Raw genomic sequence first — 27,250 nt, 5'->3', positions numbered from 1 at the left:
GGACTGTGAGGGAGTGGTGGGGACGAAGTGTCAGGGACTGACCACAGCCCCCATTCCCCATTCACCTGCACTACTCAGGGGGAGGATGCAGGAGGTGGACGAAGGGAAGGTGTATTTAGTATGCTTGGAGTTTCTCACTGCTCCAGTCTGTTATTAGTAGGCAATAAATTGTATGAATCTCCCTGTGCTCAATCTGCTTTGCCTGTGACAGTACTCAGTGAGCAATCTCCCTGCCCTTATCTCAACCCAGGATCCCTTTTCAATTGTATTTCCTCCTCCTGTAGCTGCGAGGAGGTGCAGCGACGCAGCAGGGCGAGCTGCCCACGGCTGTGCAGCCGCCGCGCTGAGCTGAGGCTGTGCCCGCCATCCCACCCAGCCCCACGGGGAGGAGGGGAAGGGGGGGCGGACTACAACTCCCACAACCCCCCGGGGCAGCGCGGCCAGCCTCCCTCACCCCTCCCTCGCCCTCCCCGCGCCGCGCTGCACCACGGCCCTTGTAGTCCAGGCGCGCCGCCCTCCCCTTTCCCCTCGGCGGCGCCGGGACTCCCTTTCCCGACGGCCCCGGGCTGCGCGGCGCCTGCGCGGCCGGCGTGGAAGGGGCCGAGCGGCCGTTGCGTTGCGGCCAAACGGGCGGCGGGGCCGGCGGCTTCCGCGGCGGATGGGGGCCGGCGGGCGGCGGCGGCGGCGGCGGCTGGCGGAGGAGGAGGAGGAAGAGGAGGAGGGGGAGGAGGCGGCGGGGAGCCCGTGAGGAGCGGCCGGGGGTCCCGCAGGCGATGTCCCAGCCGCAGCAGCAGCCGCCGCCGCCGTCCCCTCAGCAGCCGGCGCAGCAGCAGCAGGCGGCGGGCGGCGGCAAGAAGCGGGAGCGGCGCATCTTCTCGGGCACCTGCCCCGAGCCCAAATGCCAGGCGCGGCTGTTCTTCCCGGCCGCCGGGCCGCAGGGCGGCGGCAGCATCGAGTGCACCGAGTGCGGGCGGCGCCACGAGCAGCGGCAGCTGCTGGCGGTGGAGGAGGTGCCGGACCCCGACGTGGTGCTGCACAACCTGCTGCGCAGCGCCCTGCTGGGAGCCGGCCCGGCCCGGCGCAGCGCCGAGCTGGTGAAGGTGATGGGGCTGTCCAACTACCACTGCAAGCTGCTGGCCCCCATCCTGGCCCGCTACGGCATGGACAAGCAGACGGGCAAGGCCAAGCTGCTGAGGGAGATGAACCAAGGGGAGGTGTTTGACTGCTCCCTGCTGGGCGACCGCGCCTTCCTCATCGAGCCCGAGCACGTGGAGACCGTGGGCTACGGCAAGGACCGCTCGGGCAGCCTGGTGTACCTGCACGACACCCTGGAGGACATCAAGAAGGCCAACAACAGCCAGGAGTGCCTCATCCCCGTCCACGTGGACGGCGACGGCCACTGCCTGGTCCACGCGGTGTCGCGGGCGCTGGTGGGGCGGGAGCTGTTCTGGCACGCGCTGCGGGAGAACCTGAAGAAGCACTTTGAGGAGAACCTGAGCCACTACAAGGCGCTCTTCCACGACTTCATCGACGCGGCCGAGTGGGAGGACATCATCAACGAGTGCGACCCCTTGTTCGTGCCGCCGGAAGGCGTGCCAATGGGCCTGAGGAACATCCACATCTTCGGGCTGGCCAACGTGCTTCACCGGCCCATCATCCTGTTAGACTCCCTGAGCGGGATGCGCAGCTCCGGGGATTACTCGGCGACCTTCCTCCCCGGCCTGGTACCCCTGGAGAAGTGCATGGGGAAGGACGGCATGCTGAACAAGCCGATCTGCATCGCCTGGAGTAGTTCAGGGCGGAACCATTACATCCCTCTGGTTGGAATAAAAGGTGCTGCTTTGCCGAAACTGCCTAGGAAGCTCCTTCCCAAAGCCTGGGGAGTTCCTCAAGACCTCATCAAAAAGTACATCAAGTTGGAGGAGGACGGCGGTTGCATTATCGGCGGAGACAGAAGCCTGCAAGATAAGTACTTGATGAGGCTGGTTGCTGCCATGGAGGAGGTTTTCATGAGCAAACACGGTATTCATCCCAGTCTCGTTGCCGATGTGCATCAGTATTTCTACAGGAGGACTGGCGTCATAGGAGTCCAGCCCGAAGAAGTCACTGCAGCTGCCAAAAAAGCGGTGACGGACAACCGCCTCCACAGGTGCCTCATCTGCGGGGCCCTGTCGGAGCACCACGTGCCTCCGGAGTGGCTGGCGCCGGGCGGGAAGTTGTACAACCTGGCGAAAAGCACCCACGGGCAGCTCCGGCCTGACAAAAACTACAGCTTTCCCCTCAACAGCTTGGTGTGCTCTTACAACCCTGCGAAGGACGTGCTGGTGCCCGACTACAGCCTGAGCAGCCTGACGGCGTGCAACTGGTGCCACGGCAACTTGGTGCGCCGTGTCAGGGAGGACGGCTCCGTCTCCTACCTGGACGGAGACAGAACGAACACCAGGTCCACGGGCGGCAAGTGTGGCTGCGGGTTCAAGCACTACTGGGAAGGCAAAGAATATGACAACCTGCCCGAAGCCTTCCCAATCACTCTGGAATGGGGTGGAAGAGTGGTGAGGGAGACGGTCTATTGGTTCCAGTACGAAAGCGACACCTCTCTGAATAGCAACGTGTACGATGTCGCCATGAAGCTCGTTACCAAGCACTTCCCCGGGGAGTTTGGTAGCGAGATTCTTGTTCAGAAAGTGGTCAACACGATATTGCATCAAACTGCCAAGAAGAACCCCGACGACTATACCCCTGTAAATATCGATGGTGCCCACGCCCAAAGAGCTGATGAGGTGCAGCAAGGACAAGAGGCAGAGGCGCAGCTTCCCACCAAAATCATTCTGACCGGACAGAAGACAAAAACTTTGCACAAGGAGGAGCTAAACATGAGCAAAACCGAAAGAACTATTCAGCAGAACATTGCAGACCAGGCTTCCGTGATGCAGAAACGGAAAAGCGAAAAATTGAAACAAGAGCATAAAGGGCAACCGAGGACTGCTTCCCCGGGGGCTGGTCGTGAGGGGCCGTCCTCCGCGCCCGCTACGCCAACGAAAGCCCCGTACTCACCCACGTCAACAAAGGAGAAGAAAATCCGAATAACGACCAACGATGGCAGGCAGTCGATGCTGACCCTGAAGTGCACCACCACCTTCCTGGAGCTGCAGGAGAGCATAGCTAGAGAATTCAATATTCCTCCCTACTTGCAGTGCATTCGCTACGGCTTTCCTCCGAAAGAGCTGCTGCCTCCCAAAGAAGGCATGGAGAACGAGCCCGTGCCGCTGCAGCACGGTGACAGAATTGCCATAGAGATCCTGAAAGGCAAGGAGGAGAGCAGCCAGCCCGCTGCAGCGCACTCGGCCCATGCCGTGAAGCATGAAGACGTCGCTGTGACTAGTAAAATCTCATCGAAGGAGCTGCAAGAGCAGGTCGACAAGGAGATGTACTCGCTGTGTCTTCTAGCAACACTGATGGGTAAGGCCGGCTTCAGGTTGTATTTTCAAATTGTGGCTTTTAAGTAGGAGATAAAATTCTACAAAACACAATTACGTAAATCTATTTTTTTTTTTTTTTGCTGTAACCATGGAGTACAGGTTAGTGTCATTATTCCTCTGTTAGAGGAAGAGTCAGCGTGCTGTCAGGGATTTTCAGTGCTGTGAATTTTAAAACGTGTGTGTGAGGTGCTTGTTCTTTCTGCACTATGAAATCCTCTCTTAAAAACTGCCGTTTAGGAGTCGATGCCTTTGCCTCTCTGTCTCTCTCCCTGCATTCTCTGTTTGTTTTTCCAGCACCTCATTAAGCAGACATTTGATGGGCGTGCTGTGCAAGCTGCACACTCTCGCTTCCTACACCTCCCCCGGGTCACAGGAAATGAATTCAGAGTAGCCGTGAGAAGGGGATGTTGGCCGCTCCTCGGAAGTTTGAGGACCAAATCCCCACCCCTGTATTAGGATAAAGTCCTGGCGTTTCTCCCCACGGAGAGCTGTGTTGGTGTAAGCAGATCAGCGCAGCATCATCTCCTTGGCTCATCTGCTCGTTTCACGTGAAGGTCTGGGTGGTTTTCTGTTTTATTTTCAAACAGGAACCACGAAAAGCATCATTTCAGAATGCAGGCAGAGGAGAAACTGGAAGAACTGAATGTGTATTTGAAGCCCGGCTGTAGCATAGGGTAGCAAAGCTATGCTTATAAATCATCACTCGTGTAAATGCCTGGTAATAATTCAAAACTAATGAACTTTTCTCAGTTGCCTGTGGCTTTCATTTTCATATGTGGACTCAGGAGATTTGGGCCTTGATTTGCGTGCCAGTCTCTTCACGTAATTACATTTATGAATCTGCTGACTGACAAAAGGCAGATCTTTTTGTCTGTTTTTTCCTTTTTTTTTTTTTTTTTTTTTTGCTTTTTCTTCCCAACATGTGTGTCTGCTCTACATTGAAGGGACTTCTCTTCATTAGGTTTCACCATTCCTGCTGTGCCTGACGGGAAGCAGACCAGCAATTACCCTTTAGCTGTACGAACAGGTCGAATAGTCATGTTTGCAGGTTGTTTTATTTTTTTTTGTTTTTGTGGGAGTCTCCTCTTCTGCTGGAGAGATTTGGTGTGGCCGAGGCATGTGATGTTGCAGGAACAAACCCATTGCATAAGCCCGGGGCGACGTGTCAGAGGTTGACGGTGCAGAACTTTGATTTTCCCCTAGCCTGGCTGTTTACTCCGCTGTCTCTGGACCGGCCACCTGCCACCTCGCCGCCCTGGCGTTCGGGTTGAGGTTCCAAAGTGCAGGGAAGGAAAGGCTGGGGCAGAAAGCTTGCCTAACTCCAGGGTGAAACTAAGAGAGCCTTGAAAAAATAGGCTTGAAAATGTGGTCGTGGGCTTACAGAAACCTCAGAGGTGCTGTCAAAGGATCCAAGTGACTTCAGCACTAAGGTGCCTCCCTTTCTGCATCCACTCCCGTATAAACTGTGAGCCTGATGTTCAAAGATCAATTTTTTCCTTTGCCTCTCCCCGCTGTGAGATTCCTCCCGTGAGGCACAGGTCGGAATAGCCTTTACCTCACCCTTTCCCCTGTATCCATTTTGCGTTACTAATGGGACTAAAAGTGGCAGCAAATGATAAACCACCCAGCTATAGCAACTTGGGCAGCGACTGAATAAGAAGCTATTTTTGTGTAGTTGCTTTTTGCATCAGGGCTTCATTTTCCTTCCACAATACTCGTGAAAAAAAAAATCTAGGCAGCTGGCTACTTCCAATTGTTATTTTTCAGTGGGAAAACAAACCCAAAAACATTTCCGAAGCCTTTCTTAATAGGGTGCAGGTGCCAGCTCCTCGGGCTGGTATGTTCAGCCTTTCTGGGAAGGGAAACCTCAGTGTTTCTCAGCTGTGCTTCTCTGTTATTAGGGTGCTGCAAAATTTTGAGAGTCAGCTCGGCCTTCGTGCTCTTGTTGTAACTTATTTTTCTTAAAAACATTCATCCAACATGGTCAGATCAGGACACGAAGAGGATAGGTGCGACTGAAGTAGGTTCTCTGGACCAAACTTTTTTTCTTTCCCCCATGCCTGTAGTTGAAGTTGTCTTCACTGATCTAGAGCTATTAATTCTGGATGCTTAGAAGAGTTTTATGACAGGGTCTCCTCTTGGGTGGATTGATGCTTCTTTCCCATTTTAGTTACTTAGATTTTTCGTTTCTGGGCTTGGCTAGTTAACTCATTAAAATTTTAGACCATGTTATTTAATTTTTACATGTATAATTTAAAAATAACCCTTGGGTAATTAGATACTGTGATTTTATTTTTTTTCTGAACTACTTTACAAAAAGCATGCCTAAGATGTGCAGCTTTTACCCCTATTTTTATTTAGCTCCAACTATACGATCCTATAAGGAAGTGACTAAAGGGATTTTAATTTCACATCAGCATAGTTAATGTGTTATGTTTTTAAACTGATTTAATTACACCCAGGCAAAACCACTCCGGATACGTGCAAGCCGAGTATGAATCTGTTTTGGCTGATCTGTTTTGCGCTGATGAACTTGCCAGCTCACGTGAAATCTGAATGGCCAGGTTTCAATTAGACCTATTAATCGACACCAGGATTTGCTGGGATTTAACCAGCATTTTAAAGCCAGCCGCAGCTCCCCGTAGCCTGTGTTTATCAGCAGAGCTTTTGGGTTGTTTAGCAGTGCTGCACGCCTCCTCTGCTGCACGCAGGGACCATCTCAGGCTGCCACTGGCACAGGTTGGTCTGTACCAGCTCTTCCAGGCGTGCTCGTGGGCAGGGTACGCGGTGTTTGCTGCCCTGCCTTCCTGCTGTGGGGCTGCAGCCTGCCCTGGGGGAGCTGTGTGGTGGAAATAGTGGGGAGAACATCAGCCCTGTGGTGAGTACAGCAGCCTGAGGGAGCTTTTCATCCAGCTAGATGATTGCCCAGATCAGCTCATGACCTGTAACATCTTACTGCCACTGTAGGCAGAACCAGAACGAGCAGACCCAACTGGGAACACAAACCTGCAGAGCTCAAAGGTAGTTTAGCTGAATAATGCATGGTGGTTACTCCAGCCTGGGGAGCTCCAGACAATTGTTTTGGTTCTTTTTGCTCTTCCAGTCTGAGACCTCTTTCTCAAAACAGCGTAAGGGTTTATTTTGGTTTCTTTCTTTCAGTGGCTTTCAGTGTTTTTGTTTGGTGAGCCCTGCCCACCACACTCTTCTGCCTGTAGTCCTTGCTCCTGTCGCACAAAAAGCTGCCTGAACAGAGATGCTTCGCTGGTGCAAGGCTTGACAAAGTGTGCCTGAGGCTGTAAAACTGGACTTTCACCAAAAACCTGGTGGTAACCTTGTGGGAGGGATGGGAACCCTTCGAATAATGCTAAATGCAGCACCATGGGGGTCCATAAATAGAGTCGGCCACTGTGTGGCTGCTGGCCGTGGCTTCCCCATGCTTCAGCAGACTGAAGGCTGTTTTGTTACCAGCATAGAGGTTATTTTGATTCCTGCAGGTGGTATTTAAACCAGCAGGGAGACCTGGGGTTGCTGCTGCCTGGGGGAAATGAGGAGCCCCAGCAGCGAGGGTGTGGAGCATTGCCCAGAGATGTATGCTGCAAAATGTAAATGGGAACAGGGGCACGGGGGGGCAGCGAGCCCCTTTTGAGGTGGTGAAATTAGCAGGGTAAAGCCAGAAGGCGAGACATCCTTCTGTGGTGGATCGTGGAAAATGAGAACGAGCAGCAGGCGACTTGTCTGCTGGATTTCCTTGCTGGGAGTGGATGCCTGTTGACCAGCCCCGTCTGTGCTCCGTCAAAGCCGTGAGCTTGATGTGCAAATGAACGGAACAAAGCAGCATGCCTGTGGCTTCAGGAGCGCGTTTACCGGGAACCAAGTTACGTGGGGCTCCTTTCTTTAGGTGTCTAAAGAGAGGACACGAAGATGTGCTGCTCCTTGTGTCGGAGAATGGGGACTCGAGGAACACCTGGAGTGGGGAGGTGCCCAACAGCAGCCTTCTGGGGTGGCAGCTGCTAAAAATGACTCAATGCTTTTATTTTGCTCCTAAGGGCGAGCCAAGAAATATTGGTGGGCAGTACTTTGCTGCCTCACGCTTTCCAGCTCTCTCTGTCCCAAGCAGTTGTGCATCCAGTTAACTTGAGCTGATGATTCACGGCCTCCAGTTTTAACAGAACAGTGGGAGCAACGGCTGTTGAGGCTGTGATGATTAAAGAAGGCTGCAATTTCTATCTCAGTCCTTTCCCTGAAGGTTTGATGTGATGTGGGGGGAAAACATTCATTTTTTTTAAGGAAAATGTCAATGCCCAGTAATTGCTTCTGCATTGTTAGCAGTTCCTGTTTGCACGACAATGTCATTTACACCACATGCCACTGCTGGGGAGCAGGTGAGTGGTTAGCAGGATGAGGAGCAGCACACCTGAGGGTTTAGCAGGTGCTCTGTTGCTGATACTGTCGCTGTAACTCCCTTTCTCTGTTCTTTACCTTCCTTAACGTAGTCCTGGGGTGGTGGTGCTGCTGTTTCTGTTTTGTCTGTTGACCCCTCAGCAGCATTTCAGGTTGTCACGTTTCAATGCCCTTTCTGGCATCGTTGAAAAATGCCAGTTACAGGGGGCTGCTGGGCCCTGGGGTTGGCATTTCGCTGCTGAGCCTTGAGAAGAGGAAGGAGGAAGAAGGTAGGGACGTGACTTCTGCCCAGCTGTCTGCATGGGGGCTTGTGCTGCAGCGTGTGGCTGCTGTGACACTGAGACCCCATCCAGGGAAAGGTGTAGAGATATAGAATTGAGGCTTTAACGCACAAGGATACGTGCCTGAATTTTGGAAGAGCATCAGTCATCTCCTTGTGTAAATGTGTGATAGGAGGGGAGGGGAGATTTGGGTGTACGGCCTGGCAAAGAACCGGGAGCTGCAGCTTGGATCACATCAAATTTGGGAACCTTTGTACTGGAGCACGTAGGATATTTAATGAAGACTGTGGGATGCTTTCCTGGAAGTTGCCCGGTGTCCTCGGTTCCTGTTCTACAAATAAGCAATCAGAATTCAAATTCTTAATTGCATTCTCACATTAAAAGTGAGGATTTATTCCAAGGAGCTTTTCAGCTGTTGTCTGTGATGTTAAAACAGGAGTGCTTAATTCTCACGATTGTGTTTGATTTTTATAGGAGAAGATGTTTGGTCTTATGCAAAGGGGCTTCCTCAGTTGTTTCAGCAGGGTGGAGTGTTCTACAGCATAATGAAGAAAACCACAGGTATCTTTTGGTTTTGTTGTTCTTTCTTCCTCTGTTTTCAAACCTTCAAAAGTGTAAATTGGTCTTGAGTCACTTGTAAGCATAAACAGACTTTATTTTATTAGCATGGTACACCTTCAATTTTCATAACATTGTAGAGCTCCTCATACTCCCTCAGAGCCTCTTGTAACACTGGGGAATCAGATTAAGATTTGTTCATTCAGCTTAAATATTTTCTTTTAAGATCTTCTCTGTAGCCATACATCTCCATATAAACTTCCTGACTAGAACAAACAACTTCAATAAGCCAGCTGTGGTTCGGTTTTGGTTTGTTTTTCCTACTGGAAAGATCAAACGAGGAGAAAATTATAGGACCTATTTCCATTATACTTTGAAACACTCGCTAAACAAGGAGTTCATCTTTGTACTGTGTCTTAGTAGGTGTTTTATACAGGATTATTGCTTGTGTTAAATTTAAATGGTTGGTTAAATTTGTTTTTGATATTCCTAAGACTGTTGTTCAAAAGCAAAGTTACGCATCCCCTTTTTATGTTGATAAATATCTCATCTTGGACTATGTGTGGAATAAGCAAGCAATTCAAGTATATTTCGTTTTTAGATGGCTTTTAAAATACTGCCTACAAAGAATAATGTCTGATTCTTCATAAAACATGCTATTGAGTTATTTTCTCTCACTTGGAGTCTATTTTCTTGTTGAAGTCTTTGTATTCACAGCTTAGCTCCTGTGGTTTCATCTATAATAATACTTCCTCTGCCACTTTCTTGCTTTATGATTTCTGAAGCAGTTTTTTCTACTTAACTTTGATTATTTTTTATTTTATTATTAACTGTTTTAATTCATCCTTTCTTTCATATTTGCAATAGCTAAAATGTGTGGCATCCTTAGTGCATGTTACCTCTCACTGGATTATTAGCCTGAGGAATAGATTAGGCATGCAAGTGAACAGGAGATCTGCTTCATTTTCGTTGTTATCCTTTTACTGTGCTTGTACAGTGAAGACTGGTGTGTTGTTTGTGGCGAGTGAATTAGCTTAAACGATGCCCAATAGAGAGGATGTTCTGGGCTGATAAATGACTAGCTGGAGCTGAGAGCCTAAAATGGATGTAGGAGATTTTAACCCAGCTGGTCATTAGCTCAGAGAATGCCTGGTTTAAAGTATTTTGCCAACTGACAGTGTAAGAGCTAAGGCTGGGGGAGATGCCATTCTGATTTGATTCTGATTGCACTTCTGTATGTGTAGGTATTTTACCTCCTAGCTTGGTAGGTGGAATTGCAGTTTTCATCATTAGCATACTTGTATGATTTTAGCATTTTATGAACTACTAAACTTCCACATCAATTATTGTGCAACAGTGTTTTCTTTTTTCACATAAAGAAGCTCCTTACATATTTGTTGTATTTTAATTATGGAGCTATTATACTGAACACTTGAAACAAAGCTTTCCATCAGCTGTAGTCACTGTTAATCGATAGAAATTTGATTTAGCAGATTGTCTGAGATCTCATTTGGATTTCAAGATCACATTTTCAAATCAGGTTTGATCTATGATAGAAACTCTTGCAGGACTCTCTTCTGAGGTTGAGTTGGCAGATTATGTAGTTAAATTTTGTTCTTCAGGCTAAGTGAGACAGGTGCTTGGGGTTAAATTTTGTTCTGTAGCGTGTTTTGGCTGGTTGGTTATCAGTTCCCATGGACATGTAAAGAAAGAAGCTGTGTGTCTGAAGTTGTTGAAATGAAGAATATCTCATCTGTAGATTCCATGCAGCTGTAGGAGAGTGAATCGGAAGCCTTGGAGGCTGAATGAGTTTGGTCACTTGATTCATCAGTGTAAAAACTGTTTAGTAACATCTCAAATAATTTGATTTGGCCTTTTTGTTGATGCCTAGAATACTTGTTTTGACTGCATTGTATTTGATAACATAGAAGAAGGATTTAGGTGTCACCTTGCTTCCCTTCTCTGTAATTTTGGGTATCTTTCTTGAGGAATTGTAAGACAATATGAGGAAAATCCCATAAATTTACCCATTCACTGCACTTTTTTTTTTCTTTTAAGTATCTCATGTCTGCTTTTTTGTTGTTGTAGCTCTCATTTCATAGCTGATAGAACTGAACTGAAGAGAGTTGTGGCAGCCAAGTTTTCTTCTGCAGACAGCTTTTAACTCTCATAAAATCCTTGTCACTAAAATGATGCCTTACTGCTTGTACCACAGTCTGTATGGGACAGAGATGAAAGTTATTTTGTAATTTATGACCGAAAAAATAGAAAGCTGATTTTCTCCTTTTTTGACACAGAGTGGCTTCAGAACTTAAATTTGCCTGGTGAGCTCTGACAGCAGATCTGTCCGATCACAAGTAGATTAATGAAACAAACAGCTAATCAAAAATATTATGTCTCATGTTAAGTTTGTAAAGGTTAATACTTATGATGCCTAGGGCTACTGAACATAGTAACCTTGAAACATTTTTATCTGCTTTCTCTCTGAGAAGACAAGAAATAGGAAATATGAACATCCTCAGGTTTAAGTGCAGTTGTGCGTGCTGAAACCCTGCTATTTTAACCAGTACGAAAGAGGTCTTTACCTTCTCCAGATGCACAGTGATTTGAAACGTGCTGTCTACTCTTTACATGTTTTCTCTCTGTTTTTTGGCTGAGGGGAAGGTTAGGGTGGTGGTGGGGTTTGGCTTTCTTTGTGTTACTGCAGGCATGTGCTGCTGCTTCAACTTGTGTTGTGTTAGAACTGCTAGCCCTACCAACAGGGTTGTTTTATTTAGTGGTGCTGCAGTCCTGGCAGTTCAATAAAATCACTATAGAAGGCAGCAATGTCTTAGGGGTATACTGTGGGTATACGAGCCTGAATTGTTTTTCTCCCATAGTAAAAAGTTTAGATGTGTTTGTTTTTACATTTTTGCTGCAATAACTTTAAATCTGCTTGCATTTTGAATAACTTTTTTTTTCCTGTCTTTGTAGGTTTGGCTGATGGCAAGCACTGTACTTTTCCGCATCTGCCTGGTAAAAACTTTGTGTACAATGCAGCAGAAGATCGATTAGAGCTGTGTGTGGATGCTGCTGGGCACTTCCCCATCGGTCCTGATGTTGAAGACTTAGTGAAAGAGGCCTTAAGTCAAGTGCGCGCCGAAGCTACTTCGAGGAGCAGGGAGGCAAGCCCTTCGCATGGAATGCTGAAGCTGGGTAGTGGTGGAGTAGTGAAAAAGAAATCTGAACAACTGCATAACATAACTGCATTTCAAGGCAAGGGCCATTCCCTAGGAACTGCATCCAGTAGTCAACAGCACGATCAAAGAGCCAGGGAAACACCACTCTTAAGAAAGCCTAGCACAGAAACGGACTTCAGTCCTGCTAAAATTGAGCCTTCCGCATTCACAGCTGCTTCTGGTAACAGTGAGCTTATCCGAATAGCTCCTGGGGTGGTGACGATGAGAGACAGCAGGCAGCTTGACCCCACTTTGATTGAGGCACAGAGAAAAAAGTTGCAGGAGATGGTCTCTTCCATTCAGGCTTCAATGGATAGACACTTGCGGGATCAGAATACAGAGCAGTCAGCATCAGTTGATGTCTCTCAAAGAAAAGTAGAGGCAGTGAGTTCAACTGCTAAAACTGGGAGCTTTCAGGCTGGCTTACCCGAGTCGTTTCCTGCACCAGGTGGTACTGAACGCTTGAATGCTGAATCAACTGATGGTAACATGGTGAATTCTGTGGGAGCAACTTTCCCTGCAAGGTCTAAAGCACAAAAGGGAAGTTCTGTTGAGGAGCTTGAGGAGATGGATAGTCAAGATGCAGGAATTACTAATGTTACTGAGCCAATGGATCACTCTTGATAGGTTAAAATCTAATAAGGGTAGAAGAAATTACTGTTCAAATGTAATGTTTATTGGCTGGGCCACACAAAGTGATTAGTTATTAAATCTTGTATGTATGTCAAAGATTATATCATCTTATTCAGTGCATGATAAGCAAGTGTGTGATTGGCAATAGCTTTTAATATTACCATACTGCTACCCAGGCTGGCTCTGTTACCTGTAAATTAGTTATTAGGAAATGCACTGAGATGAATATCTGCTGTAATGTGGGTTACTGAAAGTTCTTTGTAATTTTTAATTCTGTATAAGTCTTAAAATTTAAGCCCATGCAAGGTTCTTACCACGCTAGTTTAAGGTTACTGGAAAGGCTAAACCAGGCAAAACTAGAAACTTGACAAGGTTAATCCTGTCCCAGGTACTTAGTTCCACTCAAAAATGCACCGTAAACACGAGCTACACATAAACTTCAAAAAAAAAAAAAAAACAACAACAACTGAAACTAAACTTGTGCTAAATTTTACAACATGGCATCCACAGTACTTTAATTACACTGGCACTTCCTCAGATTTAAATTTGTTTCATTCATACAGCTGTATACGCTTGTCAGAAATCTTGAAATAAGTGACTGTAGTAAACTCTCTAATTTCTGCGTATTGTCAGTTTGAGCAAGTTAGAAAAAAGTGTACGATGAAGATAAAGTGAATGTGGTGTGGTTACGCGTGGCTGTCTGAGCCAACACAACCATTTTGGTGCTCTGTTAGTAAGTGATAGCGTGTTTGTATTTCCTCCCAAATATTGAGCTGGTTCAGATGTTGTGCAACTTTAAATACAACTACAGGAGAGAAGAAGTTGGCAGTTGTAAGGAATAGCAAATGTTCATTAGCAAATCCATTTCTCTTAAAAAGCTTTGATTACTAGTATTGGTCAGTAATGGGAAAAAAAAAAAAAGGCTGTCCTCAGAGCAAATTAGCATTTTATTGGAAGGAAACAACTCTCTAACCTAAATTCTCCTCAAATATTCAGTAATAATTGAGCTCTTGGAAGCTGCCTGTTTCCTGCGTGCTGTTTCATTGTCCGTAAAGTCTGCAAAGACTGCCCACCTCTCTGAGCTTCATTTCAGTTCGCGATGCAGGGAGACCTGCAGCAGTGCTAGTGCAGCTGGTATCCACTTATGTAGCGTGTTCATCAGAGCTGCAGTGCTGGTTTTTAAGAAGGAGCCGTTGTGCTTGCTCCCCGAGGACAGAATGTTTGTCTGATCTTGCACTTTGCTTCCTATCTTCGTAGTCAGAGTTAAGTGCACTGTTGTTGCTTCCTCTCATGGCAAAATAACACTGAGTGGATGAAAGATGTTAATACAGCTTCAAAGGAATTAAGAGCATTTAAATGTGTGTGCACACATGGGTTTTTACCAGTTCACAGATGTTGTTTGTATTGTGTATGTTTGTATTCAGGAAAGTCTCCACTTTTTACATTTCTAATCACTTAAACAGTTCTAAGCATTAGTACGAGAAAATGTTCCGTGGGGGAGGATTTATTTTTGTATGTAAAAACTACCTGAAGCAAATCACTTAAAGAATAAGCCCTCATTTTGTCAAAGTCAATTTAAACTCCTCTGCTGGTTAACTTCCTATGCGGAGGGAATAAACCTTTAACCATTTAGTCCACTACTTATAGGTAAAATATAAGAATCACCTTTTCACAAATAAAAATGTTAAGATCTCCAGTTGCGAACCTGTGGGTTAGGACTTGGCAGCTTGGAGCGCATGAAGTAATTTGGCACACCAGGACTGACCTTGCTGATGCATTGATTAACTGGCAGGGCTTATTCAGTGAGAAACAGGATGCACATGCAGCAGCTGGAAGCCTGCCCCGACTTCTGAAAACATTTAGTCTCCCATGAATCAGTCTGGCTGTCTGAAGGCCACTTCTATATATAAAATATTGAGGGTTGTGCTTTGTCACAGCGTGAGGTTGAGGGACGTAGAGCAGGGGCGTGTTCCTGGGAAGGAGGAGCTCAGGTGGGGAGAGGCTCAGGGGGAGGCATCACCCGGATCTCTTGCATTCTAGATAAAATAGCTACCACCTAGACGTTTTTAACATTTTCTTTAGAAAAGTCTTCTTTGGCTGGAAAAAAAAATGTGTATATGAGAGAATTTTAATTTTGAAATAAATTGAAGTATTTATTGCGCATCATCCTTACTCCAAGGAAAGACGCCTGCTTTGATGCCTTTGTGGTGAGAGTGCGGAAGTTTGTGTGCCTTTGACTGTGTAAAGAGGAAGGCTTGGTTTGATTTTGACACGCTTCCTATTTCAGCAGCAATTTGACATTTTCCTCTCTTAACTAAATAGAAGTAGGCACGGATGACAGCTCGCTTTCACTCACCCTTAGTGTCTTCTCTGGGATCCACTCACGCCATGCAGACCAGAACTCTCCAGTTCCCAAAACCAAATGGTCTCAGACGGTGTCAAAATCACAAGATCTTATGTGAGCTCTGGTCTGATGCAGGATGGTACATAGTTCTGGTGCAGTGTTCTTCTTTCACGGGGCTTTCTCACGCATTTAAATACCAGCGTTTCTGAGAAAGATGGCTTTTGGTACCCTCAAGGAAGGCTAAGCTGTGCCTACCTGCTGGCACGGCGTGTAACTGTGCAGGAGAAGTGAAATGAAGAACACCGACGTGGAAGCTTGAGCAGATGTTTCGTTTGATTGCTACCAGGGGCTGCAGTTGTGAGCTGAGGTCAGTCAGCGTGCCTGGCGTGAGCACCCGGCTGCCTGTCAGGTCGTCCCCTCAGGCAGGAAGGTGGCGGTGGGGTGCAAGGGCAGGGAAGGCTCGTTGTGGGTGTGAACCCCGTGAACAGGACATCTCAGATGGTGCAGAAAATGCTCCTTTCTTACAAACAGGAGAAAACAAGCAGCCTGACTTCTTGCCACTGAATTGCCTCTGCAGTTAGGCCGGGCTGCTGAGTCGCTTTCTTGTCCAGGGGCCAGCCACCTTTTAACACAGTCTCATGACAAAGACAACTCAAATTACTTGAAAATCATACACTTGACTATGGCTTTGGAGGTGTAACCAAGTGAGAGGTGACTACTGAAGAACACAGGCCTGGTACAAAAAGAAAAAAAGAGCTAGACTCTGAACAAGCATAGGGGAAGCCTCAGGAGCACAGATCCGTTTTGCAGGCAAATGCAAGGTTTTTACTACAAAGATGCTTGGCTGGTTAGTAAGGTTGACTTCTCGATACTGCTGTTGGTCTGGGAATTGGCTGAATTTCAGTGAGGGGAAAAGACATTTTTCAAATGAAGTAATATAAATGCATTTGGGACGTGTTCACTGTTACAGGCACAAGACAGCAATGTGTAATGTTGGCTTTCTGAATCCCGTGTAGTTTGCTGGTCTGCTTGGTACAAAACGAGAACAAGGTGTCGTCTGTGACACAGGACTAGCAGCTTCACGGGGGCACGGTGCTGTGAGGCTGTGTGCTAACAACCCTGCACCCCAGGCACACTTCCCCAACCAGAACGCTCGACTGAAAGTCTTTGGAGGAGTGGGATCTGTTGTTGCTCTAACCAGGTTAGCAGTGTTGCTTGCTGCTTTCTCAGTTTCTCGTGAAAATGTCAGGTAATAACATTCCTCGTGTGCTTACAGCCGGGAGAGCTACGTTCGAGCTGAGATGTGATGAGTGAGAAGTGAATGATTTAAGAAGCCACTGTTACCTCTACGTTTGTTTGGCTCCCATTTTTCAAATAGCAGCATTTACACGCTTTTGTAAAATAATAACATGAAGCTGATCCTTCTGTTAAAAAACAAACAAACAAAAAAAAACAAGACAGTAAGTGGTTTCTTTGTTTTGCTTGTGAATATCAGTTTAGCTGCTTAAAGTTGCTTAAGATCTTTCGAATGCGGGATTCCCTCTGAGCCCTTACGCCTGCGGTTGAGCAATAAAAGGTTGAGCTGAGTGGTATGTCCAGGATTATTTTACGTTTAATGAGGATTATTGCCAAGAAATGAAAGAGTGCACTTTTAGGAGGGAATGCTATTTAAAAAAAAAATGTATAAATAAGAATTAATAGTGTATATATTTAGCAAACAAATCTTTTTAAACAGTAAGTGCTTTACATGTTGACTTAAAAAGAAACTAGCATAGAAGTTATACCATCTTCGCAGCACTGGCTGTTATCCAGCACACTTTGGTTTGTTTTATTTGTGATTGCTGTACTAATTATATTTGATTTTTTTATCTGTAATGTAACAATAGTGTATTATAACAGTATATAGTGTACTATACTACACTTCACTGTACAGTATTTGAAATTTTCTTTGATTGCTATATTAAAACTATAAGTTAAAACATTTGCTTTGGCTTTATAAGATGCAACTTTTATCTAGCCTTTCACACATGAGCCTATTTAATTAACACTGATTTGGCTGCAGAAGGAGTGAGTTGTAATTACTTTTGCATTCTACATATAAATTACATTCTAGTTGCATACATGAATACTCGGAAAAGCTTTTTCATTCTCATACCTATTCTGAATATTTCATTAACCCATAGGACCTTTGAATTTGAGGGACTTTTAAAAGCAGGTTTTTATGTATTTGAGAGCAAAATTTGAGATCTGAGTCTTTTTTTGCAAAGTTGTCACCAAGAAAATTATGTGAGAAAATGCTGACCAAGTCATATGTGGTACTTATCTTGTGTTCTGTGGTTTGAAACATTGGTCAAAAGGTATTTCAAACCCAAATTTTAAGGCATGCATGTAATATACAAATGTGAATAGTACAATTTGGAAGAATGAGGCTTCTCAAAATTTGGCAGTACTTAAACCTGAACATATTGACAACTACTTAAATTATCTCTGTGCTTATTCCACTGACTACATGTGGTATTTTGTTTCAAACTGTAATCATAACTTCTGAGCTTGCAAAGATGTCATAAAATCCATTTGTGAAGCTCGTGCTTCTTCTTCCTATATTTATTGAAAGGCTTTGATTCAAAATGAGACAGCATTAAAACATTCTTTTAAATGACGGATTTGAATGTACTGAGGTAATTCTGATTGCATGTCACATCACAAAAAATTGATAATTATCCTCTAAAAGATTTGTATTTCAGTGGCTTAAATGCTTAGTGCTAAACTAGACATTTATTCATCTTGTTTAATGCACTCTCCGTAAGCTGAGCCAAAACCCATACTGTATGTATGAAGCAACCAAGTTAAGAGTGTTTTCGTTTTTCTTGTTATTAATTACACAGCCTTACTGTTTAAGTTCTTAAATTTAGATTGGAGTTGTTGCATTTGTTTTCATTTTCCCTTTATTATGTACCTAGCAGACCTGTTCTAAAATGGCTGCCAAGCCTCATCTTCCTGCCAGAACAAGACCCCTCACAAAAACAATTTCTCCATACAATCAGGATGAGAACAAATCTTGGATGTCCGTCAGCGTGTGTAGTGAGTCGTGGAAAGTGCTCGAGGTATAAGGAAGAGTCAATTCAAACACACTTTGAGTGCAAAAGTTAATAAAAACCGTGCTGCTTTGTTTGATACCGAGTTTATTTTATTGAGGCTGGCCTCTACTCATTTGTTGGCCTATATCTTGGCCTCTACTCATTTGTGGTCTTTCGAATGCTTACTTTTTAATCCTAGATGAAGAAAAGTAGTAATGCTTGGGTCCATAATAGACTCGATGGCAAAGCTGATGTTACAGAAACCCTTTTGTCACAGCTGTTTTGAAGTAGGTTATTCTGATCTGAATTACTTAACTTTCAGAATCACCCAGCATCGTGATTTTTACTAGAGTCTAATGCCTTTGATAATTCCTGTGTGAGCATTACCTCTTTTGCAGTACCTTGCAGAGGCTTCAGAGAAGACTCATTCTCTGCTCTGTTAATTACAGGCATTGATTTGATGGTTATGACATAGCACAAAATTGTCTTTGGACTTTATCCACCTCTGTTTTTTTTTAAATGGCTACCTAATTTTGTTTTCTGCTGGAAATATTTCTAGCGGCTTGCCTTGCTGGTAGCTAATCTAATTTCACTTCTAAAGCCATCCTGTAGATCTGTACTGGCTGGAAACTTGCATTCAATAAATAAAAAAACTTAAAAGAAACATGGCAGGTACAAGGAAACAGCCAGAAATAAGATGAAGGTTCAGTAGGTACTTTTTTTTTTTTTTTTTTTTTTTTTTTAACCCAGTTGTGAAAGGCATGAAGTCGTTTCTAAACCTTTGGCCCATGGTTTCAAGCATCTTCTTTCAGAATAAGAAAATTTTGATTTTATATGCTATTTTGTCAGCTCAGTATACAAGATTTTATTTTAAATGAAGCTTCCTCTGGATTGTCGAATTCTTACATAAAATGTAGAGAGAGCCTTTACCCTTTTACCAAATGTTACCTCTCTCTCTCCTTTCCCATGTTTGTGCAGTCTCTGAATCCTAACAAGTTCTGATCTTGTGCTAATTTTTTGTTTGTTTTTCATCTGCCATTTGATACTGAATCATTTTTATAACAGAGATTTCTGTATGCTTATTGTCCTCTGTTTATACTGCTGCTTTCAGAGGGACGGTGAGAGGCAGTAGAGAAATGATGCAATTTCACACCAATTAGACCGATAGGAATTAAAACCTTGTTGGACTTCCTCCAAGATCCGTATGTATGGCACAGAAGGGAGTGAAGGGAGATTCCTGGAAGAGCAGAGGACCTCGGGGTTGGATTTCTGTGGAGGGAAGAATCTACACAGGGATCTCTCCGTGGTTGTAAAATCACCTCATGGTCCTGTAAGGTGGCTGTGTTTGGTGGCGTTCTGCCTCCAGGGTGATCAGCTTTCAAAGCTGCAGTGGCTGAATTTGAGTCTGGGGATTTCCTGGGGTCCACCTCTGTTCTCCGAGGAGCTGAAGCTGCTGAAGAAACCCTTCACCCCATGGGAGAGAGGGGCTGAGGCCCAGCCCGTTGTTGCCGCACGATGGTATAGGATTTGTGGCAGCAAGAAGACAGCCAAAAGACACAGAAAAGGCAAGAGCCTAACTTAAAATTATGGTGTATAAAATAACTCCTTTTCCTAACTATTTGCATGCTCAGATCTGCTGAAATAGTGCTCGGTACATGCCCGAGTCCTGTGTCTGAGTGCTGTGCTTACAGCAATACTACTCCCCCATCCTCCCCCGTGTCTTTCTTAAAATAAGACTTCCCAAGAGGGATGCTGGAAATCACAATTATTGTTGCAGACAGCAGGAGGGATAAGGGAAATTATAGTCAAAAGTACCTTCCTTTTGCTTTCAAAATAAGAAAATTCAAGGCATGGTACGCCAGAGGATGCTAAATACCAGTTTGTATTTCTTTGCTCCCCCCGTTTCTTCTAACCTTAACCTCTTCTTTACCCTGCCATATTCACAAATGTGTTGTTTTGTTGTTGTTGTGTGCTTCTCTGTATTTGAAGTCAGTCAAGCTAGCTTGTTCCCTTCTTCATTCCATTTCCAAATTTTCCAAGCAATCTCCGGATTCTAATAAGCCAGCAGCTTGAAATCAAAACAAAAACAAAGAAACAAAAAACCACCCAAGCCACCAACCAACCAAAAACCAACCAACCAAACAAAAAAAACCCCACGTTATTAACCATTGTCTATTCTGAAGGCCATCTTTTTCTTTTTGTTTTAACATTTTGGATCTTTCCAACCCTAAACCTGAGGTACTGTATTTGAAACTGTCATACACTCACCTCTTTGCACAAACTTATTCAAAGAGAAAAAACAAACATTCATTCAGCATACCTGAGGCCATTTCCTGGACAGTCAGTACGTGCTGCAGAAGTGGAGCTACCGTGGAAGTGCACAGTCTTTTGCAGCTGCAGTCACTTGCTATGTTCTCTCCTCTCCTGCTGCTGGAGCTGTATGGGACGTGGGAACACCATTGTGTTGGAAAAAAGGCAGACTGCGGTTGTGCAAGCAGCAGAGGCCGGCATCTCTGGCATCACCAGTTGTGATAACAGATTTGTCTCTGTGACTCCGGTTATTATCTTGTGATCAGTGTTAGGAGCAAAAGGAGTCTTGTACTTAGTTGAGAAGAGAGGGGACCAGAGCAATGTTCTGTGAGGGGGGTGGCGTAGCAAGTCAAGCCAGTGCTTTCCATTCATCACCGGGATACCACCAGATTTAAGCTGTGTGCATGTATCTAGCTCAGGCCGCTACTGAAACGCTGTTATCACTGCTGCCTGGCTGCTGTTCACGTTTGGCTGGCTGAGTTTAGCTCCAGCTCCTTTACAAAGCTGTTGTGTTAGCACCAATTGTTTGCTCGTGGTGTTGGCAAACCATCGTCTTGGTCAAAGGATTAAACTGACTCCTCTGGCATTTGTAGTGGTGTCTTCCTAGGGCATAATACCAAAACAGCATGGGAAAATGTGTGCTGTTAATACCTGATTAATAGGCAACTTCCAAGGGAATCTCTTCAATCTCCAAAGTTGCTTGCATGTTTGTGAAAGGATTAAATCTATTTATCTATATACACATATTTTTGACTGGCTCGGCTTAATTAATAAAATTATTCACAGAATCACAGAATGGCTGAGGTTGGAAGGGACCTCTGAAGATCACCCAGTCCAACCCCCCTGCCAAGCAGGATCACCCAGAGCACATTGTGCAGGATGGCATCCAGGTGGGTTCTGAATGCCTTCAGAGAAGGAGACTCCACAGCCTCTCTGGGCAACCTGTCCCAGTGCTCTGTCACCCTCACAGCAAAGAGGTGCCCCCTCAAATTCAGACGGAACCTCCCGTGCTTCAGTTTCTGCTCATTGCGTCTCATCCTGTCGTTGGGTCCCTGATTTCCAAAATAAACAAGTGACGTTTGAGAAATTAGTGATGTTTGATAATCAAGATTGATGTCATCTAATTTTGCAGCTGTATCATTATTTATTTGGAAGGTTGGATGACAAGATCCAGGTAATGTCTGAGTATAAAATTAGGAATGTTTTCACCATTTGACTGATTCAAGGTTGTTCTACTTTTAACCCTTAAAAAGTAACATTTACCTACGTAGTGCCTCATAAATTATTATCTGTGGCAATGAAACCATTGGCAAGTGGTTGACAACCAGAAATTTGTCTCTTCAAAGGAGTACCATCAGAGTAGCTGCCGCTGTGCTTGCATAAGCAGATGACTTGAGGCTTGGGACTTGGTTTCCAAATGACAGCATCCATCAGAGCAGTGCATATGCAATTTCCTCATGCTCTGTGCAAGAGGCAAGCGCGAGCTCAGCACGACCTCTCAGTTTCTTCTCAAGCCAGTGACAGCTGAGGATTGCCAGAAGCAAGGATACAGAGCAGCTTAGGAGATCTGAAATGTAATGTCATCTCTGAGAGCGACAATTATTCTATGGTAGGGCAGTATTGCTGGAGCTGTTTTATTGATCTTCTGTACTTGGAAACTGGTGGGGTTTGTTTGTTTTGTGATTTCTTCTTTTTTATTTTTATTTTTTAATTTCAAGGCTTGATCCAAAGACCACTTGAGAATTGTTAGAGCAGCTATACAGCCTCCTTGAGAAGCTGACAGAATTTGCCTTGGGAATGTGCAAGAGGGTATTTTTTGTGCTCTGGAACAATCCATAATTGGCATGGAGGTTAATGCACTAGTGCAAATTCTAAGCACATCCAGATATACTTGGTTTTTTTTTATACATATTTTTGTGATATAGTAGCCTTTAATTCTTATATTTCCACCCTCCCTCTATTAGCAAAAATAAAGTAAACCTGCCAATATGCTAAAGTGATAAAGTACCAGTGTGATTCAGGGTTTCACAAGGTACGTGCAATTCTTTTTTTCTGTCATGATCAACAGAACACAGGCAAATTGGCAGGCAGAGGCATTAGCACTTTTTCTCCTCTCTGAAAGACAGTATAAATAGATTGAGTCAAAAGTACTCAAAGCTTGCTCACTCTTGTGAGTAAAGCGTTTTGTTCCTGTAAGACTTGTCATTTCAGAAGAGCATTGTAAGGAACATTCAGAGAAATTTCAGCAAAAGCAGATCATTTTCAGCAGCCACGCAGAGAACGTTGCCCTTCAGAAACTTTGATACTGAGAAGCGTAAAAAAAAGAAAAAAAGACTGTGTGTGACTGGAGGCACACAGCAAGTTGAAACTGATCTGAACTGCAGCCCCACTGAGCTGATTGTGAGGTGGCTCAAATGCCAGTGACAAAATGGGATCTTCAGTACCGAGACACAGAGCGGATGCAGGTAGTACAGGGTTGTCCATATGGAGAAATGTTTTAATTTAAAAGAGTATCTGGTAAGTATCTGCCTTCTCTTCATCTAAAATTTCTCCAAACGTGTGGAGAAAAATACTCAGCCCCTACAGGGCTGGTGCAACCACAAAGATCACCTTTGGCACTGAGTGAGTAGCACTTCGAGACCGAGTCTAGTAGCTGGGCTGAAGTCCTGATGGATGCCTGGGGTTTTGATTTGGTGTTTTTGCCAGTGTTGAGCTTTGGAGATTATAAACACTCAAGGTGATGAGGCATTGAAAACTACTAAAAATAATCTGCTAAAGAGCTGTAAGCTCATTTATGCTGCTCTTTGTCTTGATGTTAGTAATTGTCATGCTAACTTTAATGATCTTAGTTCTATGAGGCTGGCAGTGATTGTTTTTGAGCTGGGAAGCTTTACTGAGGAAATAAACTACTTCATTTTCACAATCCACAAAACTATTTCCTGGGTTTACCTTGTAGGAATTTTGCTAGATTCAAAGATTGAAGCAGTCATGGCAGGAAGTCAGTTGCGTGCCTTGCTGGTTGTCTGTGCAGAGGACGATCTTGACAAAGACTCTAGGTTCTTCCATTGCAAGGTTTCCAAACAACCTCCAGGCAAATCATGCAGGATAGACTGATTATTCTTAACTTCCCGACAGTAATATTAAGCCCTGTGCCCTCTGGGGAATAGGCTCCTTGTATTGCTTAGCTGTTCAGATAAATGTTTAACTGCCTGCCTGAATTTACAGTAAGATTTCAAGGAGGGTAGCAGCAAATAATTGCACTTATTCACATTACTTCAGAGTCCTTCCATCATTTCAGCTCTGTGAACATTTGAAATGGATTCATGACTGGGATTTTTTTATTCATTAAAGGCTTTTGGAGGGAATAGATGAAACTGTCACAGAACGGGAGCAGTAACAAATGAGCCCGGTAAAACACATACAGACTTAACATGGCCTAATCGTGTGGTACCTTTTTACCACTGCAGATGGGTATAATTTTTCTGAAGCATCAGCATTGCACAGAAAGGGACCTGTTTCCCAGCAGGAACAGTCATTGATCTGCTGCAGATCAGACACATAATGAATGCCTAATACATATATATATATGTGTGTGTATATATATATATATATATATATATTTTTTTTTTTTTTTCTGCAGTTCAGTAGAAAGCTCAGCAAGAGGGAATGAATAACAGGGCAAATTACACGATCACTGTTCAGTCTTTGAGTACTTCACCTTAGCAAATCATCTGGATCAGAGTAGGTGCAGGTGTCCTTTCTTCCTGTCATTTTAGTATCAGAAGACAAGACTTCCTTTTAGTTGCAAATCCAAATACCAATTGGTTTCAGTTTGTCAGGAGACCCCACTAACTAAGGCAGTGGGGGAGTGGCAAGGTGGCACTTGGAGTGCCATCAGCTTGGAGTGATGGTGATAATTTGCCTCGTACTGCAAACCCGAACCTGCAGCAGTGTTTTTGGATCTGGTTGCCGTGTTCTTCAGGTCTAGGCTGGAATGGAGCTCTCCTTCGTGACAAGGGGGAGTCTTTGGAAGCACAAATGAAGGTATAAAGCAGTTCTTGTAGAATGGGACTCAGATATAGCAGGCTGGTGAGTGTTCTGCTAGGAGTCTGTTGAGGCTGTTCCTGATGGCTTGTGGGCAGTGACAGCCTGGACAGCGCATTAAAAGGGCGGCATGTAGGGGATACGCTCTGTATCCTACCACAGAGACAGACTACCAGTCTATATCTCCTTTCTTAGGGATTTTCCTAAATAAGCAGTTGGTAAAACAAAAAAAATGCTCTAGAAGATGTTCCATAATATTAAACCTTGTCACACAAGCCAGTAATACATACAAGATTAAAAATATGTATTACGTGAGGTATGTGATCTGATGTACTCCAAGGCAAGTGTTTACTGGATGTCATAACACGTGGGTTTTATATATATATATAAACACATCGTTTTTTTAATATATATTTATATATATAACATATATATATATTCTACAGCAGGACTGTCAGTACTTACTAATTTAGTAGTTTGACTCAGCTGATGCCTTCGTTAGGATCCATTTCCTACAAATTAAGAACATATGTATTACTATGGGAATATAGAAAAAGGTACTTATTTAAACTGCAATACTTTCAATTCAGGTTCCTTTGACTCTGAATTAAATATAAATGAATGCTAAATGATGATATTTCATAATATATGAGGCTGGTGACACAAATCCTGTCTCAGGGTGTTTTGTTGTCTTTTTTTTTTCTTCTTATTACGGCTTTTGTAGTTCAAAGACTCTTGTCATAGCTTTGATGTGGGTAAACCTGCTGTGTTGTCATCTCTGGATACTAAAAGCAAATCACAATGAATGCAGGCTGGTGCTGAACACTTATATGGTATGCAGCAGGCAAAGACTGCTTGTAAATTAAAATATATATATATATGTTTTTTTTTTTTTTTTTTTTTTTTTTCTGTGAAAGATGCAATGGTACGAGTTTACATGTGTGATTAGTAGGTTTGTAGCGTATGTAAATTTTTTGGTTGGCTTTTTTTACTATTCCTCCTGTGGTCTATTACGGGAGGTACCAAGATCTGAGGTTCTTGTGTGCATGTGCAGGGGGCGCTGCAAGTCAAGGTTTCTCGCTAACCCTGCTTCAGAGCCACGTCCCCACTGGGTGGAGAGACGCTGTACATAACCTGTACGTATATAAACATATGTATATGTGTGTGTGTATAAGCTCCGTACATCTAAGGCTTCATTTATACGAATAACCTGCAGCTTAAGACTTTTGTGGAGGGGAATATCTAGAAAATACACAGATTGTGCCGGAATGTAGCTTGGATTTCTGTGCTGTTGCAGCTTCAAGAAGTTTTTTCCTCTATTCAGGTGTTTAACAGTTTTCGATAAGTGAACCAGCTTTTGAAGTTAAACAAAGAATGTGTTTGAAATAAGAAACCACGTAATGTTTTGATGATTTGTTTTGACCATTAAAGTAAAAAGCACATTAATAAAGGAATAAATGAAGAATACTGATGTTTGGGCCCTAGGATAAATAGTCATAAGGTGAGCAAATGCAGTGGACAAGTACCTCTAAAAGCTGACTCCAGGAGTGTCTTTCACAGAGTTGCAGGAAGATGCTCCCATGTTTTTTTGGCTCAGGAACTCCCAACCCATGCCTTTAAGGCAGGTGCTCACACCCTTTTCTCCTAAGAGCTGCGCAGAGTTTATGTTTCTGTAAATGCACCCACAGGAGGATGTGGTGAGATGTTTGGGGTGCTTCCTTTTTTTCCCTTTTTTAATGTATAAGCAGGTAGTGGTTAGAGCAGCCACCCAGTAAGTGGGATGGCTGGGCATGATTTAAACCCACATTTCTCATTTCTCGCTTCTCAAGCGCACGTGTAACCACAGGGCATCAGTGCTTAGGAGGAGGAGGTGAAAATGGAAGAGGGTTGACTTTGTGGTGTGGAGACCGTGCTCCTGCGTGGCAGTGCATTACGGGGCTGCCCAGGGGCTGCTCCTGCATCCCCACCTTGGTCAATCGCTCAGCACCAGAGGGGAGCACCCTAAAACCCCTACTAACAGACATGGCCACCTTCTTTTTTGCTTGCACTTGGGAATATATGTTTTTAATCTGATTTGTCCCACATGCAACTTTAGGAATAGGTATTTCTGACAGGGTTTGACACGCGGGATTTTAGAGGTATTAAGGACCCTAACCTGCAAGGTGTGTGAGATGTGGGCACCCCTAGGGCCTACCAGCCTTCTGGGTATTATAAACCTTGCAGTTTGGGGTCCAGATATTTGTCCTCTCAGTAATTGCATTTTTGTAAGTGGGATGCGTGTGTTGTGTGTGTCTTTTCGTGTGACTGCACCCCTCGCACCACAAATTAGTATTTACAGAGAGTTGCTTTTGGATTCTCACTGCCTTTTGGCTTAGGATGTGTGTGCCTTGAACTCAGCGCTGAGATCCCACAACAAGCTGGGCATGGCAGCACGGTGTGTGTGGTAATCCTGCAACACCCCGAAAGCCTGATTTTCATTTGTGTGGCAGCTTTTTGTCGGGACGTGAGCGAAGGACACTGTTTGGTGAGAAGGATGTGGTGTAGGTGAGGGCGTTGTGAGGCGGGAGGGCTGTGAGGCGCGGAATGGCGGCCACACGCAGCTCCCTTCGATAGCTCAGCTGGTAGAGCGGAGGACTGTAGAGGCGCCGCCCGCGGGAATCCTTAGGTCGCTGGTTCGATTCCGGCTCGAAGGAGCTCGGTTTTGCGCCGCGGGGCCGCCTCCTTTTTTTTTTAATCCACTTTACGTTATTTTATTAATTTCGACGCCACTTTCGGTACCGGAGGGGTGATAGAAGACACGGTGGGGGGCGGTGAGCTCCCCCCACAGCCCCTCCTCCCGCTGCCCGCCCGCGGCTGCCGCGCGGCCCCGCCCCATTCCCCCCCTCACCCCCCCCGCCTCCCTTCC

General features: G+C 44.7%; 1 protein-coding gene and 1 non-coding gene across 3 annotated transcripts; both read left to right on the top strand.

The window, feature by feature from the left end:
* Positions 1-604: 604 nt before the first annotated feature.
* VCPIP1 (valosin containing protein interacting protein 1) lies at positions 605-16,895 on the top strand. Of its 2 annotated transcripts, XM_068672003.1 has the most exons (3): positions 606-3,459; positions 8,636-8,722; positions 11,693-16,895. In XM_068672003.1, exons 1-3 carry the CDS (start codon positions 774-776, stop codon positions 12,559-12,561), a joined length of 3,642 nt encoding a protein of 1,213 aa, XP_068528104.1. In that variant the 5' UTR covers positions 606-773; the 3' UTR covers positions 12,562-16,895. The 2 variants fall into 2 exon arrangements, with proteins under 2 accessions (XP_068528105.1, XP_068528104.1); XM_068672004.1 differs by lacking the exon at positions 8,636-8,722 and having other exon boundaries at positions 605-3,459.
* A 10,053-nt stretch (positions 16,896-26,948) lies between these two features.
* TRNAY-GUA (transfer RNA tyrosine (anticodon GUA)) lies at positions 26,949-27,038 on the top strand. Its single transcript is given in 2 exon segments — positions 26,949-26,985; positions 27,003-27,038. It is a non-coding gene; the product is annotated as a tRNA-Tyr (tRNA).
* The last annotated feature ends 212 nt before the right edge of the window (positions 27,039-27,250 follow it).

Source organism: Anas acuta, chromosome 2 (genome assembly GCF_963932015.1).
Source record: "Anas acuta chromosome 2, bAnaAcu1.1, whole genome shotgun sequence".
Taxonomy (NCBI): Eukaryota; Metazoa; Chordata; class Aves; order Anseriformes; family Anatidae; genus Anas; species Anas acuta.
Note: the sequence above shows the minus strand (reverse complement) of the source record. Positions and strands in the feature narration are given on the sequence as shown.

What these genes read in the sequence shown, in the direction of transcription:
- VCPIP1 (XM_068672003.1), top strand. Translation starts at nt 774, where the DNA reads ATGTCCCAGCCGCAGCAGCAGCCGCCGCCGCCGTCCCCTCAGCAGCCG. An exon ending in TCTTCTAGCAACACTGATGG is followed by an intron (nt 3,460 to 8,635) that starts GTAAGGCCGGCT and finishes TGATTTTTATAG; the next exon opens with GAGAAGATGTTTGGTCTTAT. An exon ending in CATAATGAAGAAAACCACAG is followed by an intron (nt 8,723 to 11,692) that starts GTATCTTTTGGT and finishes CTGTCTTTGTAG; the next exon opens with GTTTGGCTGATGGCAAGCAC.